Below are 15,901 nucleotides of genomic sequence, written 5' to 3'. Positions count from 1 at the left end.
GTTCGCCAGACAGCTCATAATCGAGACTGTACTGTACATAGCACAACAGAGCTTTATTAATCCCTTTCACAGCGGTCGGCTGCAGCGAGAAGCACACATTCATTACTCGCAGGGGTATATTAGGCCAAGTATCACAGTACATGGTGGCTAATTCCATCTCTGTGCCCTAATAATTGGTTTCATGACGGAGGTGAGGAGGTGAGGAGATCATGGTTTCTGGGTCCCATGAGAAAAGGGAACTCTATTGAGGATTAAATCGTGATCTGATAGCAGTGAAATAATGATCCTGTGTTGGCTGGGATTCCTGACCTTTGACATCGGCAGGGAGAATCAAAGGCTGGCGTGGCTCGTCAAAACGGCTGGAAATGATACTCCACACATGAAAGCCACAACCTGACTAATCTAAGCAACCCTCTCCAATCCGGCCGCGATGAAAGAAGCCGCTTTGAAGCTCCCTGTCAAAGATGGCTGTGACCTGAAACGGTCACGCTTCGGGAACATTTCTGCCTTTGCTGTGAGATCCGTTGCCCCCGCTGAACACGACCCCGGTGACATCACAAATTTGACACAAAAAAGAAGGCCGCATGCTGAGCCTCTTGTTTAATTCTCTCCAGCTGGAGAAATGCTGAATCTTTCATGGAGACTTGCTCAAAACCAATGCATTTTAAAAGCAAGTTGGGGTAAGATTCCCTCACCCTGCCTGTGGACAATTATAAATAGAGCTATAAAACTCCCTAAACTCAGCAGCATACATCTTCTTTTTAATAACACGCTCGAAGCTGTATGCGGGTATGACGGGGAAATTCATAATTATTTCTAGTGTCTAAGTAGATGGAAGCCGACACAGCATCATCTGGGATGTGCCTGCGGGGATGGAGGGGCAGTAACGGACAGCTGGGAATAAGCGCTCCTCTTTGGAATCTCCTGCTCGTGAACTGAACTGGAGCTACTGGTTCTTAACCGGTTTGACACGCGGACGCGAGCGGAGAGCTGTTGTAGGTCACATGTCGCACGCGAGGCTGTTATATGTGTGTGTGTGTCCCTCTCGCTTCCTCAATTCATTTTCATCCTCACCCGCTTGGAAAGAGCAGCACGGCTGGCAAACGACGGCGCTTCTAAATTAGACTGGTGTCAATTTAAGGAATTATTTTAATCAAATTGAAAAGGAACTCAATGGAGATGCACAAGGAGAATGACTCCATTTAATTAGTGTCCTGTCTAGACTCAGTGAAGTTGATAAAATAAACTTAATGCATTTGTGCTTGTGCAATTTTCTCTGCCCAAATGAAATTCTCCCTGCAGCTGCATACATAAAAGCTCTGCAGCAAAGAAGCTGACACCCAAATTCAATTTAAGATGCCGGTCGTCAACCTGAGCTGCTCACAGCATTGTTTGTAAACCATCCAGACAGCCCCTGCAGGTCGCTGCCCATCAAACGCTTGCTGCATCGAGAAAAAACACAAACTTAGCTCTGAGCCGTTCTGCTAACCAGACAGTGGCGGTGAGTCAAGCGGAGTCATCGCATGACTGGTGAGGAGACTCACCGTGGCTGTGCAGGGACCAGAGCAGAGGGGCGTTGGGGTCATGCGTCCACTCACACAGGCCGAGGTCAAAGTCACACACGCTGTCGGATGGAGAAGCCGTGGCTACTGCGGAGGTGGAGAGCAGTGAGGAGGGAAGCGAGAGTTAGCGCCAGAGCCAAAGGGCAAAAAGGTACGAGACATCATTTCAGATCAAAAGGAGCATTCACAGCTGCTTTACATAATGGCTTTCATCTTTTCTGTTCCTGGTTTCTAATCAGACAGTTTCTTTTCCTCACCTGCAGTCGTAAAGGGGACAGTGGTGCTATCGATGTCAGCGGGCAGAGTCGGCGTGGCGGTGTCGGCCGGCGTGGTGGTTTCTGCGGGAAACAAACACACCACAGTTCAGGTCAACGGGTGTGTGAAACAATCCCCACATATTAGATCACTGTACAGAGGACACATTCATCACCCGATGTTTGTTTGACGGATTATTTATGTGGAGTCTCTGTTTCCACGGTGTGAGTGAGGGGGAAACAGAAGGGAGGGGAAGTGATAAGCAACAAAGGCAGAAAGGACCAGGAAGCAATGAGGTGTAATGTCTTTATGCACCTTAAATAACCCTCCATCCCGGCTTTAATAACCCTCCATTCTGCCTATACTTAGATCGCAAAGTCAGTTTTTAAAAGTTAGATGAAGAAGATTGATACTAAAATCAAATAAAATGATGTCTAAAACTCACTAATTTACACCATGTGTGTAGGATTTGCAGACTGCATCCAACTGAAACTTCTCCCAAGTTATTTTTACCCATAATTCAGCACATGAACACCACGTCTCAGTGTATGTCAAGGCTGAATTATTGTCATAATCGAGAGCGTGAGGTCATCGTGCAAAACTAACTCGTATTCCCGTCTCCATCCCACCCAGAGTGCCAGAGACAGAGGGAGGCAGGAACAGATAGTCCAAGAGCACCCAAGGGGGCCCCCCGTCATGCTGTGTCTGGGTGCTCAGGCGTCTGCGTCTGACACACACATGTCCCCATGCTAACAGACACAGACACATTCACATACAGAAGTGGGGTTAAGGCTGATGGATGGACGTGTCTAACAAGCTCCCCTCGACCTTGGACCGCTCACTGGCTGTCAGGGAGGATACGGAGCACACACACACACACACACACACACACACACACACTCCCGTTTCTCGCTCTGTTTCCTCGTGTGAACTATCGTGTGTTACAGAGTGTCTCTCTCACTCTATAACTCACGCGCGCTCAGAAGTAGGGAGAGCAAACACAAAGTTAAACGTATGATTTCTCTCTGCCCTTAACATCTATTGAAGCAACCGTAAATCAGAAGGAAAGTCCGACAAAACACCGAGGCTTAACATTTTGCTCATTAAAATGCATCGCATGTGCAGTGTTGTGGACTTTGAATGGGAAATAGGAGAAAGCGCTGTGTTAGTAGGAGCAGATGAGTCAATGCTGGTGTTTTATGGACGTTTACACTGAGGTTTGGGTCACGTCTGAACTAAAAGGTCCAAATTTATCGTGTGAATTAACTGTCAGATGTTTCTGTCTGTACAAGCAGCGACAAATACATTACCCTGGCTTCTTTTTCTCATTTAACCGACATTAAAGTGGCTTCTTAAGCGTATTATATGTCACATTGCTTTGCTAGCGGTTCCTGACAGGCTTAAACGGCTGGAGATCTCCTGCGAGACAGAGCTGATCATTTGGAAAAGAAACAACAAGCACATAAAAATAAAAAGCCACATGGATTCATCAGCACACTTTTCTCTGCTCGCCGACTGTTAGTGGCAATACTAGAGCCTCCAACTGGTCTTTCGACATGACAACCATTATCATTAAAGGCACTACGGGCAACAAACGCTGCGTGATACACAATTGATCCGCTTAGAGGAACTTCCTGTGGAAATGAGCGCGACGGCGCTCCAGCTGGAGAAATGGCAGACATGAAAGGGCCGGCCACAGCTGGCGATGGCTTCTGACATTAACCCAGTGTTAATGTCACGTCTTTTATTCCTGTCATTAACTACCTAATGAGACTCTTATCGCTGCCGTCCCACTGGGGAAGCAAAGGCGACGAACGCGACCCTCTTCCTCAAACCTCGGGCTCCATCTTTTATAAGTATATCACTTCGCTTTTGCCTTTTCGCCTAACCTTTCCGCTCTCCACTTAATTCTTAGGGCCGGGTGTGCCTATACATTACCTGGTCGCCCTTGTGTGCGTACCACTAAACACACACACAAACACAAAGCGCACGCTGGAGTCCATTAAAATTCTACCCAGCTCCTGAGCACTCTATGCTTTCAAAGGTCAGGCCTTGTCACAGTGTAAATGTGCTGACCTTTCCAGGGTGTGACAGGGGTGTCGGGGGCAATGGGAATGGGACCCGACTTATGCGTATGTTTGTGTGAGACGGAGAGAGAGCGAACGTATGCGACCTGCCTACCTTTCCCCGAGCCCTGCCCTTGACGTGTGCGACGGCACGGAGCTGCGCGAGGAGGCCCGTGTGTGTGTGTGTGTGTGTGTGTGTGTGTGCATAAGCAGGCCATACTGTACATGCGCAGCAGAGGAGGCCTTGCAGTGCAGGAGAAGTCCCTCTGCAGCGGAGTGTTGTCTTACATAATGTGTCTACTGCCGCAGGTGATGATGCAAGTCATCATCATGCACGGGATGAGACACCGGCTCTTAAAAACTGGACCCAGGGGAGCTGCTGGCATAGATAATGGAGGCGCACACTCCCACGTACAAAGACACACTGCAGCGGCACATGCATAGACACATGCTCGCAAAATCACACACACGTCTGCTTATTTTTTGACACACACACACACCATAAACACACACGTACACAGGGTGGAAAGAGCTCTCTGCTAAAAGACATTGCTCCCTCCAAAATTATCTGACTCAGCGATATGTCAGAGAAGAGGAAAAAAAAAATCTTCAATTATGTAGAAAGCTTTTCAGTAAATCACACACACACACACACACACACACACACACACACACACACACACACACACACACACACACACACACACAGAAATGAATGCACATGCACACACTCACACACAAACCCCAAAAGAACATGATGGGAAAGATAAGCAGCCATTGTTTAATATTCTGGTGGGTGGGGTTAAGTGCTCAGATCAACACACACACACACACACACACACACACACACACACACACACACACACACACACAGTTATGACATTAGATAAAGAACGTACATGTATGACCAGTAAAATAAGTACTAAATTGAGAAAAATCTGTCTACGTCTACTGTAAAGCCGAGGCACCTGAGATTTATACTACAGGTGTGTGTGTGTGTGTGTGCGTGTGTGAGTGTGTGTGTGTGTGAGCTACAACTCAGTTCTCATAAGACTGAAATGATCCGTCCTGGAAAAAGGAAGAGATGATATTTTGCATTTTTATTGTTTCTTTTTTCTTTTTACAGATCACTTTTAAAACGTCCTTCCTGAGCTCATACATTTTGCATTTTTTAGAGCACGATTACTCGAAAAAAGGAGGAAAAAAAAGCCACTGCCTCGGCTGTGAATGTGTGTGTGTGTGTGCGTGTGTTTGTGTGAGAGAGAGAGATAGTTGTGCGTCAACACGGGGAAACAGAAAGAAGTCCAACAGCAGATGAGTAACGGAGGAGGAGGAGGAAAGGAGAGGAGGGTAACGGGAAAAAAAAAAGAACAAAAACATTTACAGACCCACGCATTGGGCCTCGGGTGGGGAAAGAAAGAACTGCAACCATGTGTAGGAACGGGGAGAGAGAGCTGCTGCTATTTTACACTAAGCAAGGGATCAACAATAAATGAATTCTCAATTCATATATATGAGAATAAGGCAGAACGGAAAGAATAGCTTCAGTGTTGGAGGAAGTAAATGATTTGCAGGATGTCAGCAGAAATTCACTATTCCTGCTGAGTGTCGGAGGCCTGTGAACAATGCGTGACCCTCAGCAGCAGTTTTCTTTGACGCGTTTCCTTCAAAACCCTCCACGCCATCTCATGAAAATCACCCCTGTGCAAAATGTCGTAATCCTTCACCATGGGGTTTTGGTTTCTGTTGTTCTGTTTCCATATTTGGAAGTTTCTGTTCCTGTTCCTGCCCTTCCCACAGTGTTTAGCAAAAGTAAATACTTTCATGCGCATGTGAAATTAAGCACAATTGTGCTCTATCATCACCTGACAGATATTTTTGTACCTCTTTCCAGAGCATGTGTTTGATAATTTGATAAGGATGATGTGCTCTTTTTTAAGTTACTGTGGAACTGTGACTCTGGCGTTTGGAAACAGTACCCTCTTTTGTCCACAGGGACCGCCAAAGTCAACGCAAAGTTAAAGTTCCTCATGGTAGCGTTAATAATTAATCTCTCTTCGACTGAGAGAGCAGTGCACTTCATCAGCACTTGTGCAAGCACACAAACACACACGCTGACGCACACAAATCACCTCAGCGAAGGCTAACTTGCATTAATAGTGGTGTGGTTTCAGTACAGCGACGTGTGTGTGTGTGTGTGTGTGGAGTAAAAGTGTGTCTGTGTATGTAAGTGCTGGACATGTTGTGCTGTATAGACATATAGTCATCCTGTTCAGGCACAGAGGGAGTCGTAAGGAGTCCATATGCGGTTGCATGTGTGTGTGTTCTCCAGCTCTACCTCACATCTGGATAACAGACCACGCTGGAAAGTGAACAAACCAAATGATCCCCCTCTCTCTCTGGGGACGCATTCCTTCAAACCGAACCCTGTCCACACTCCCTGCCGATGCGAGCACTTGTTGTAACAATTTTTTTTTTATTTTCCAGGTGAAACTCTCTCAAAATCGTAACCTTTGAGGGTCAAGCGTTCACTGTGCTATCACCGCCCCCCCTTCTTCAGACTCTTCACTTTGGATCAGTTCATTACAGCGTGGGGCATATCATCCAGTGTAGAAATGATCATATATAAAATGATTCCTTGTCATATATACGCAACAGCAGAATGTCCTACCTGGAAGGTCACAGCCAAGTATCTCCACTCTCATCCCGATTCCTGCTGGAGACCACCTCTCTGGATAGAGCCTGATGTACTGGGACACTATCTCCTCAAAGCGGCGCAGCTCTGGGGTGTCGTAGTGTGTGTTCCCCTCAAAAATCTGTCCAAGAATACACAAAAAAAATGTCATCTCGACGGTGCGTCTCCATTTGCAAACACAAACACGTCATTATCCTCCTTCCTTTACCCACCTTTGGCAGGCTGGTCTTGCTGTCCATGATGAAATTCCACTCTTTCCCATTCAGGCTGTGTGCCACTTTGTACTTCCTGACAAACGCCCGGTTATCTGTGGTCGCCCCGCTTCCTGCGTCGCCTCCCCTCGCCCCCTGGGTGATCACGCCGCGCACCGTCTTCGGCAAGCCCAGGTCCACCTGCGGAGACCAGATTTAGATAAACGCATGGCGACGAATGTGCTTTACGCAAAACAACACATGGTCACGTTTTATTGCAGCTGTGCTTCTTGTTTTAGCATGCTCGCCTCTGCCGGCTGGAATGACACTATCTGGAAGCCAGGATTTAAAAGTACTGCTTATTGAAACAACATGACATTTTCACTGTGAAAGTTACAACAACTACGCTGAACAAATGACACCACAACCAGACTTTCGTCTTGCACATTTAGCACTAAACATGGACCAATGGCAACGGAAACACGCGGCTAAAATGTTGCAATTTAGTGCAATTTAAGTGCAATTTAAGTGCAATTTAAACCCCTTCGTACCTGAAGCCACTCCTCTCCAGCCAGAGGCTGTGCGGGGGCCGGGAACCAGCCGGAGCGACTGGCCACCAGGCGGGCGGTCCCGGGGTTCCACACCATGTCCCTGCTGGAGGAGGCGGAGATCTGGGCGTCGGGGAGCAGGCCGGACAGCAGGCCCTGCAGGTCTGAACACGGAGCATCTGGAGTGGGAAGTGGAGAGGGCAGAGACAACTTTAACCTCCACCTCGGGCGCCGCGCGTTGATGGAGAAGTTTCAGCGACGACCTAACATGCACTCTGCTACACATATTCCCACCTGGGAGCTGTTAAGCTTCACCACAGGATTGCACTGCTGGCCACTGAGCACTAAGAGTGGAGCGAACTGGAGAGGATGAGGTGAGGGACTGGAGGAAAAGAGATGTGTAGCGCAGCACTATTGCTTCATGTTCTATCTACGCAATTAGACTCCCATTAGTGAGATAAAAGCATCAGTATACTCCCCTGCGTTGCATTCATTCCCTTCACAATCTCACACAAACATCTTAAATATGGTATTGTGTCCTCTCTACAATAGCTTGTCTGTTCACTGTGCTGCACACATTTTTCGGAACATTCACTGGCTGAGGGAAGGTTCCACGTACATGCAAAAGCACTTGGAAATGAAGCTCATTCAGATATGGATGAGCGGGTAGCATTGAAAGTAACTTGCAGAGGGAGTTTGTGAGAGGGAGAAATGAGGATTAAGGGGATAAGAGAGGTATAATACGAGGAGTCGGGAGGCAGAGAAGTAGAGAGCGGAAAGAGGAAGAAAAAAGTCGAGGATGACGGCTTTGGGAAGCTGGGAGGAGAGGAAGATGAGACAGACAGTGGGAGAGGGAAGGAGCGAGTGACGGTGGAGTGTGGAGAGGTAGAGAGAGCTTGAGGAAGAGAGAAAGGGCAGGAGGAAGGGAGATGGGAAGATGTTAGTTGTGCTGACGGTTTAAGAGAACACAGATCAAAGTTTCATGCTGTTATGTCACCGCAAAAGCAGGAGATGTAAATAATGAATTAAAGGCACAGGACGTGTTTATGTGTGCCGGTGGGTGGTGTCTGTGTACATTTCAAAGGGTGAGCATGCTTTTGAGGTCATCTACTATATTTAGAAGCCTGCCTGTGTGTGCGCGTACTGTAAGAGCTAATAGTTATTTCAATAGCAGCTGTTGAGGCTGAAGCGAATCACAGTTTCTGATGTAAGAGTGAACAGGAAGTCATGAATGATTGATCGGAACTCATTTCTCAATATAGAGGAGCTCACAGAGCAAAGAGGGCACTGCAACAGAAGTATCTGAATCCATGAGAGGGAAAGAGGCGTCGCTGAGGGAGACGGAGACAGAAAGCGAGCGCGGCGAAGAAGAAATGACACCGGTGGTGCTTCTGAGAGGAAGAATAGAGTTTCCTTTAATTAGCCGGAGGCTTTCTATGTTTAAAAGATAGCAGTGGGAGTGTGGGAAAGAGTCGAAATACACACATATGTGTGTGTGTGTGTGTGTGTGCCAGGTTTTTCCAGTTAGGAGGTTATTTTTTGCAGATGTTCAATGATCTGAAATGCCTTTGAACAAAGAACCAAAAAGCAGAAAAAGCAGAAAACTGATGTTGTTTCTGGCAGTCAACTTTCTTCAGGCATAATAAAAGGTGGGAGAAGTCGTGCACACGCCCACACACACACACACACACACACACACACACCTGTAATCTGGCATCCGTAGAGCTCGAAGCGCAGAGCGATACCGTTCCTCCACGTCTGCGGTCGGATGCGGACAAACCGGGCCAGGACTGGCTGCGGGACGCGGTTCAGAACCACCTCGGCTGGGTCTGTGTTGGCGTGGAAAACCTGGGAAGACAAAGGAGGAGACAAACAAAGGTTACTGTCAGAAGCTCATGCCGGTGTGAGTCTTATCTCTCTCTTTCTCACACACCCACCCACAGTGCGCGGTTTCGCTTGGCTGCACACACACACACACACACACACACACACACACACACACACACACACACACACACACACACACACACAGTGGCAGGCCGGACAAAGCAGAGACAACCCAAACACGGATCCAATGTCACCAGCCCAGCTGTCGATGTGTTTTGGGGTCAAAGGTTCGGCGCTGGAAGGCTGGGAAAGCCAGTCGATGGATAGAGGGTTTCTCTCTCTCACACACACACACACACACACACACCAACGTCCGTACACCTCCGTGCTGGAGGCTGCGGGAGACATGACCTGACACGACTAAACATGATTGGCCGTCAGACGCAGGAAGTCTCCCCAGGTGGGCAGGATGTGAGTGGAATTACCTTCCCAAAGCATCAACAGTCACTTCGAACACTCCCTTCCTTCCATTTGCTCTTAAGCAGCGGGGTGGGGCAGCAGGGGTCGGAGGGCAAATGTAACACAGGGTGGTTAAGTTACTTCCTGCTTTGGGCCGAAAAAAAGCTTCCCATGATGCTTGAGGCCGTTGGATGGGGAGGTTCAACGACAGACATGCGAATAACCTCCTCTTCCCACCGGCACCTCCCTCTGCGTCTCAACACCTCCATCCATTTTCCTCCCAAATTGCTTGACATCTCTGCACTAATCCTCTCTCACCCATATTGCCTTTCTTCCTCGTGTTGGTGGCTACAAACTGAAACCACAAAGACACAGGAAACCACAGGAACCACACACACACACACACACACCCTACACACTCAGCAGTGGAAGTGTCTTTTCAGTGACAGACTGTTAAGTGTCATTCACTCTGTTTGTGGTCGACCGGGCCGGCTGATAGGAGACCGACAGTTATTCGCAGAAACCACGCTGACTAACGTCAGAGCCCCGACACACAGAGAGACGGAAAGACTACTGCTACAAGCAGCTGAATTAAAGATTAAAAGGCATCACTTCTTAAAAAAGATCCTGACATGACTTCTCTTTTACTCTAATCCAAGCACAGGATGATCAAACCAAAGCACGCCTCCTGCGCCTAAAAATTCTCTCTTATTTTGACGATGTTGTTTTTCCGCTAAAGTGATAAAACAGTGTGATTTTCAGTTTGAGTTTAAAGATATCTTATTGGGGCAAAGTGACCCAATTGTAAAATTCCCCATCTGGCGCATGCAAAAAAAAAAGAAAAGAGATTCCAAAAATTCCACAACCAGTGGGAATATGAGTGATATCACTTCAAAATCCTACTCGAGGGGTTTTATTTGATTTTGGGCATGGCCTGATTGAATCAAGTGGAGCTGACACTGGTAATACAAAGCAGCGTGAGTGTTTGAACAGATAAGCCGGTCTATCTCGGCTGTATCTGCTGCTGGATGGAGGATAGACAGCCGTTATGTTTACCTAAGAGGCCAAACAGTGGATGCGGGCTCTTATGGGGGTTATGCAAACACCCACGCATGCACACACACACAAAGGCAAGCTGGATGATGGAGGGTTCGCCTCGCACACAACCGAAACATCTCTACTGCTCCCAGATATTCGGTGTGTGGAACAAAGAGCGGCATGGAGGACAGACAGAGAGGATGTGAAAAACAAGAAAATGACTGCGGGGATGGAAGAGTCCTTAGAAGAATAGTTAAAAACAGATGAAGAGGGGTGGAAACAAAGGAGAGGTTGACTAGAGGGCAGCATATATAACGGAATATGAGCGCAGGAATGTGGAAGAGGAGGCAGGGAGCGGTGCGAGTAAGGAGCAAGAACAACGAACAGATTCATCAGTGAAACAGGAAATACTCCTTCCGAGTATTTATCTCTTAATAAGGCTAAATTCAATGGAATTTCCTCAATTTTTAAATCAATTGTGGTCATAATTTAAATCCGACAAACATCATCATTCAACTGCGAGAATATCCCTTCCAATCTGAATAATGTGACCAACAGCTTTAGCTTTCTTTACAATAATTAATAACAGCAAGAAAATGATGTAAACATTGCATGATCGGGTCGGGTTTCAAAAGTAAAGTTAGGAAAAGACTGAAAAAAGTCTGTCCACTACTTCCCAGAAATATCCAATGTTCCAGTCGTAAAGATGCCTGTCATCACTAAAAGGCCATTAGCTGGTGCATTACAATATTGCTGCTTCGCTTTATTTTCATCTTTGGATAAAAGCAGAGAATCTGGCCAACAATCCCGACACAAAAAGAACAGTTTGTTCAATGAGAGTTGGCTCACAAGAGGCTCTTTCCATTTGTCTTTTAGACGCGAGAGGCCAATGAGAAGTCATCAGTCGGCTCTCAGCTTCTTCGGTCTCCTCCACTTCCTCCCATCTATTGTCAGGGCACCTGAGAGGTCGCTCATTTGACCCCTGGCCCATTCCTTCCAAGGTTAAAGGTTAATGGCCAGAGGAAGCAGATGGTTGCTCATTGACCAACTTGCAGATAACGTGGTTACTTTTTGACTAACTAGGAGTGGGACATGAATTGAAATGAATGCTGGTGTTGTAGGTGGGCAGAGCGTCTGGGCCACCCCTGTAATCTGCCCGACGACTGGCGTGTTGTTTTGTACATGTGCGTCAGTCACGTGACAGGCTGGCGAGCCCGGGCTGAATAATTAACGTCGTCATATTGTGTCTCCTGGTGTGGAGAGTCATGAAAATATAACGAAGCCCCGCACACACACACACACACACACACACACAGCAGCGTGCGGCGGCCAGACTTGTGTGTGTGGACATTGGCGGGACACAGGCACCATGGGTATTTAACTATTGATAACTTCTCCGGAGAAGGAGGTCACCGTGAAAGGCGCCTAGCAAAACACACCCTCTACAGATCTACAGCGCCGGACCCGCGAAGAGAGTAAAAAAAAAGGAAACTTGTCTGCGTCAAAAACTGACTGGATTTCACTGAAAATGTGTTCTCTGGAAAATGAGGTGTGGATAGATGTACACATCAGAGCATGATTCATTTCCCATCTCTCTCTTTCTCTTTCAACACTGTGTTTTTGTCACATGTCTCCATCCTCTGCCAGTGTTTCCCTTCAAGCTGATGGGAGACGCGGCGAGCTCTGCACAAAACGGGATTCGTTTCCCGGCCGCTTTTTCATCCTCATCCCTCGATCCCAGACTCCTTCTCTGTCCATTATACTCTTCATCCCTGTCTTCTTGCTCTAGTTATTCCCTCCATCTCTCTCGCTCCCCCCCCTCCCCCTCTCTCTCTTTCCTTCCATCTCTGCTCCAGACGTTCTCTCCCTCCCTCGTTCTCGGTATGAAGATGTTGACAGTAGGAACTGGTTCCAGCTGGCCGCTCTCCACTCCTGGCTCTAAGACGTGCTAACATGCGTGTGTGTGTGTGCGTGTGTGTGTGTGTGGTTGACGCAGTGGTCCTTAGAAATTGCCTGACACCACCTTATGTCCAAGTCTGTCAAAGTTTGTTTAATGTATTCGCTTGAAGAATGAGAATAAAAAAAAACATATCTGTATGAGGGTGTGTGATAGAGAAGCAGGCTGAAATGCTGTGTGAGCGTTTTTTCTCTTAGGTTACTGTGTGTGTGTGAGTGTGTGTGTGTGTTTTAGCACAGCCTCACAATGCTTTTCCGTAACACAATTCTTGGTTAGCGCTGGGGCTGATGGGATTTTCCTGACAGACGAATGACAGTGTGTATCTTTAATGTTAATGTGTGTGTGAGAGAGAGTGATATGCAATTCCTTAGTGTGCACACGTCTCATCAAGTAATGAGCTGCACATGTGAGTAGTGTGATTCAGAATTAACACGTCACATGGGTGTCAAACTGAAAACGTGTTGGCGTGCAAAAAAAGTTAAAAAAATACATTCACACACACACGGACGGGCACGACGCCTGTGTGCTGGTGTGACTGAGGCGATTGCGATCTGCATCGATGGTGTTTTTCTCTTTTCCGACAGCACTTTCATTTCTGTAAAAAGGCCCCATTTCCCACAATGCCATTCTTTTTTTTTCCTTCTTCCAGCTTCTCCGCCTATGCCTCTCTTGCTGTCAAATAATCTTTATTGGCATTAAATCCTTTGCTCTTTGTTAACACGGCAAATACGATCATGAATCAACGCCGCCCCCCCCCCCCCCCCCCCCCCTCCCCCCCTCCCAATAACAAACACAGCGAGGCGAGAACTGCCAGGCCGAGCCTTTTTATTCACGGGTGATTCATATCGGATGCGGAGACACACTCACGGCTCAACCTTCCACAAACACCACCGACGCGCACGCTCTTCCAAAGCCACATTAGCTTTGAGCTCACTGTTAAATGACAATTAGAAAAGCCAAATCCCAGTCATTACAGACCCCCTGACGAGATTTGAGTTTCACCCACTTAAGGGCTCTTTGGGGGGCTTAGGACGGGCTAACTGGGAGTTTGTACGACAGGACTGGTGGATTAGCAGTCACGGAAGATTCAACCGCAAAACCCGCGGGGACCGGAGGAGAACCTGGCTGTACAGTGAACTATTTAATTATAAAGTCGGGTTCAATCTCGACTGAAAAACTGTCCGCGATAAATCAAAAGTGTCGACCCTGAATCCAATCCATCCGTCAATGTCTGCACAAATGCGAAGAGAAAGTTGTAATCTGAGATCTGTGTATGATACATCAGAGAATGTGAACGCACAATAAATCCTTGACGCATAATGCGATAGCCCCCATCACGCAGTGGAGTAAACGTTGTGTCGTCTTTTCTTTACGATCATCCCAAACAGATGGTGTATTTAATCACATCTATATTTTATATAGATCACGTAATGTTTTGCTGGATTGGAGGAATGTTCGCAAACTCTTTGATTGGCTGACGCTGAGTCCAACGTGTCTGCTACGCGTCTGCTTTCCTGCAGAACCAATTTTCGAATTCTGCAAGTGAGCACTCGTACAAGCAGTATCTCTCCCAAATGCATGTTGATGATGCGTCAGTCTGAAAGCAGTTTTTTTTTTTTTGCTCAGACAGATTAGATCAGATTACACGCTACAGACAGACAGGAACACATCATATACATATGCGCATACACGCACAAATCTCCAGACTGAGAGATCAGCCAGAGGTTATTTAAAAGGGGGGGGGGGGGGGATCTGTTGATTTTATGTGGAAGGAGGAGAAGGGGGTTTCTAATGCATCGCACAGATGTTGATTTATAAAGTCAAATCCACATTCCGCTCAATAATCTCCACATCAAATACCCCCCACCGGACCCACCCAAACCAATCACTGGCACACACAGAAGGGGACCCTCGGTCTGTGTGAGCAAGTGAGTGTGGATTAACCCTACACACACACACACACACACACACACACACACTCTCTATTTGGCTGCAATCCACAGTGACCTTAGCCCAGATATGAGGGACGTAGTTCCAATCCCTTGGAGACGGGTCTACTGTGGGACACAGCAACAACAACCTGCACCGTATACACATTCATACGCAAGCATGCGTATGAATCCAGCCACCCAAACTTGCCAAACAGTCCACACCTGGTGCGACTCCACAACCCCCCGGCGTGTGTTTACGTGCACATTGGTGTGAGAGAGATGATGAATAGCAAACCCAGATAAGGGCACATAGAGGACTCCATTGTTCTTGTTTGTCAGCTTTATCTGAATCTCTGCCTCCCTCCCATTCCCTCTCTCTCTGCCTCATGACTGGGGTCATGACTCAGGTTCATAAACAGTCCTTGTTGGACTCCTGTTGGAATGCTCCATCCATTGATGCGGCTCTGGGACGAACACTACCGCCTCTGTTGTTGGACAACATATCATGATGGTCGTGTAGAGGTTAGAGAAACAGGGCTTTGAAACTACAAGTGCATGTCCTGAATGAGGGGGGGGGGGGGGGGGGGGGGGTTAATCTCCAGTGCTGGTTCCTACCTTGTGGTTCTTGCCGTGCCGGTAGACCATCCAGTCCTCCCCGTTGGTGCTGACCTCCAGTTTGAAGGTCGTGACGTAGTAGGACTTCTGCGTCTCCTTGGAAACGGCCCCCTGTGTGGCGATTCCCGTCAAAACCTTCAGGAAGTGGAGGTCAACCTGGAAATATGGAAGCAGCGGAGACATAATTTAAAACTCGAACAGAAGAATAGAATGCAGTCGTAGAGCGGCTGCAGGGATTTATGGGGCTCAGGGATGATGTAGATAACAGAGACAGACCAGCTGCTGTGTCTATCTGTCACACAGACAGCAGGGGATGGACACCGACTGTGGCCTACTGCTGAGGGAGCTTAGGTGGTGTGTGTGTGTTTGTGTGTGTGTGCATCTTTGCATTGTCGTGTGCAAGGGGAGGAAGGCTGCAGGCAAAGATCAATGGCGTAGTGTTCGGATGTATTCCTGGAGAGCGCCTTCATCAATCACCGCGCATTCTCGCCGCTCCTGTGCGTGTGTGTGTGTGTCTACGTATGCATGCATGCGCGTTGGGGCCAGTGTGTGTTCGAGACAGGAAAGATTGAGAGCGCAGAAGCACTTCCTTATCATCAGTTCACAGTTCCTCTATTTCCTCTCAGCTGTATGAACGAGGCAGTGCATCCTCTCCTCTACACCTGAGACGTTATTCGTAGGAAGTGGAAGTGATGGTGATCCCATGTATCTTTGCGTGGTTTTTATGATCATATCACATTGTTACAATGTCCCCTTG

The 15,901-nt window shown here is 47.6% G+C and overlaps 1 protein-coding gene across 1 annotated transcript in view; it reads right to left on the bottom strand.

Moving 5' to 3' along the window:
• LOC306752695 (neuropilin-2-like) overlaps window positions 1-15,901 on the bottom strand; it is a gene marked incomplete at both ends in the record, with an annotated part of 51,893 nt that overhangs the window by 9,489 nt on the left and 26,503 nt on the right. Inside the window, 7 exons of the mRNA XM_079236489.1 lie at window positions 1,545-1,649; window positions 1,820-1,900; window positions 6,555-6,699; window positions 6,791-6,970; window positions 7,321-7,496; window positions 9,021-9,165; window positions 15,145-15,300. Coding sequence (XP_079092615.1) covers window positions 1,545-1,649; window positions 1,820-1,900; window positions 6,555-6,699; window positions 6,791-6,970; window positions 7,321-7,496; window positions 9,021-9,165; window positions 15,145-15,300 — 988 coding nt within the window. The remainder of the gene's footprint in view (window positions 1-1,544; window positions 1,650-1,819; window positions 1,901-6,554; window positions 6,700-6,790; window positions 6,971-7,320; window positions 7,497-9,020; window positions 9,166-15,144; window positions 15,301-15,901) is intronic.

The sequence above is a fragment of the Taurulus bubalis genome (assembly GCF_910589615.1).
Source record: "Taurulus bubalis genome assembly, chromosome: 21".
Taxonomy (NCBI): Eukaryota; Metazoa; Chordata; class Actinopteri; order Perciformes; family Cottidae; genus Taurulus; species Taurulus bubalis.
The sequence above is the reverse complement of the archived record's forward strand: the minus strand, read 5'-3'. Positions and strand labels throughout refer to the sequence as shown.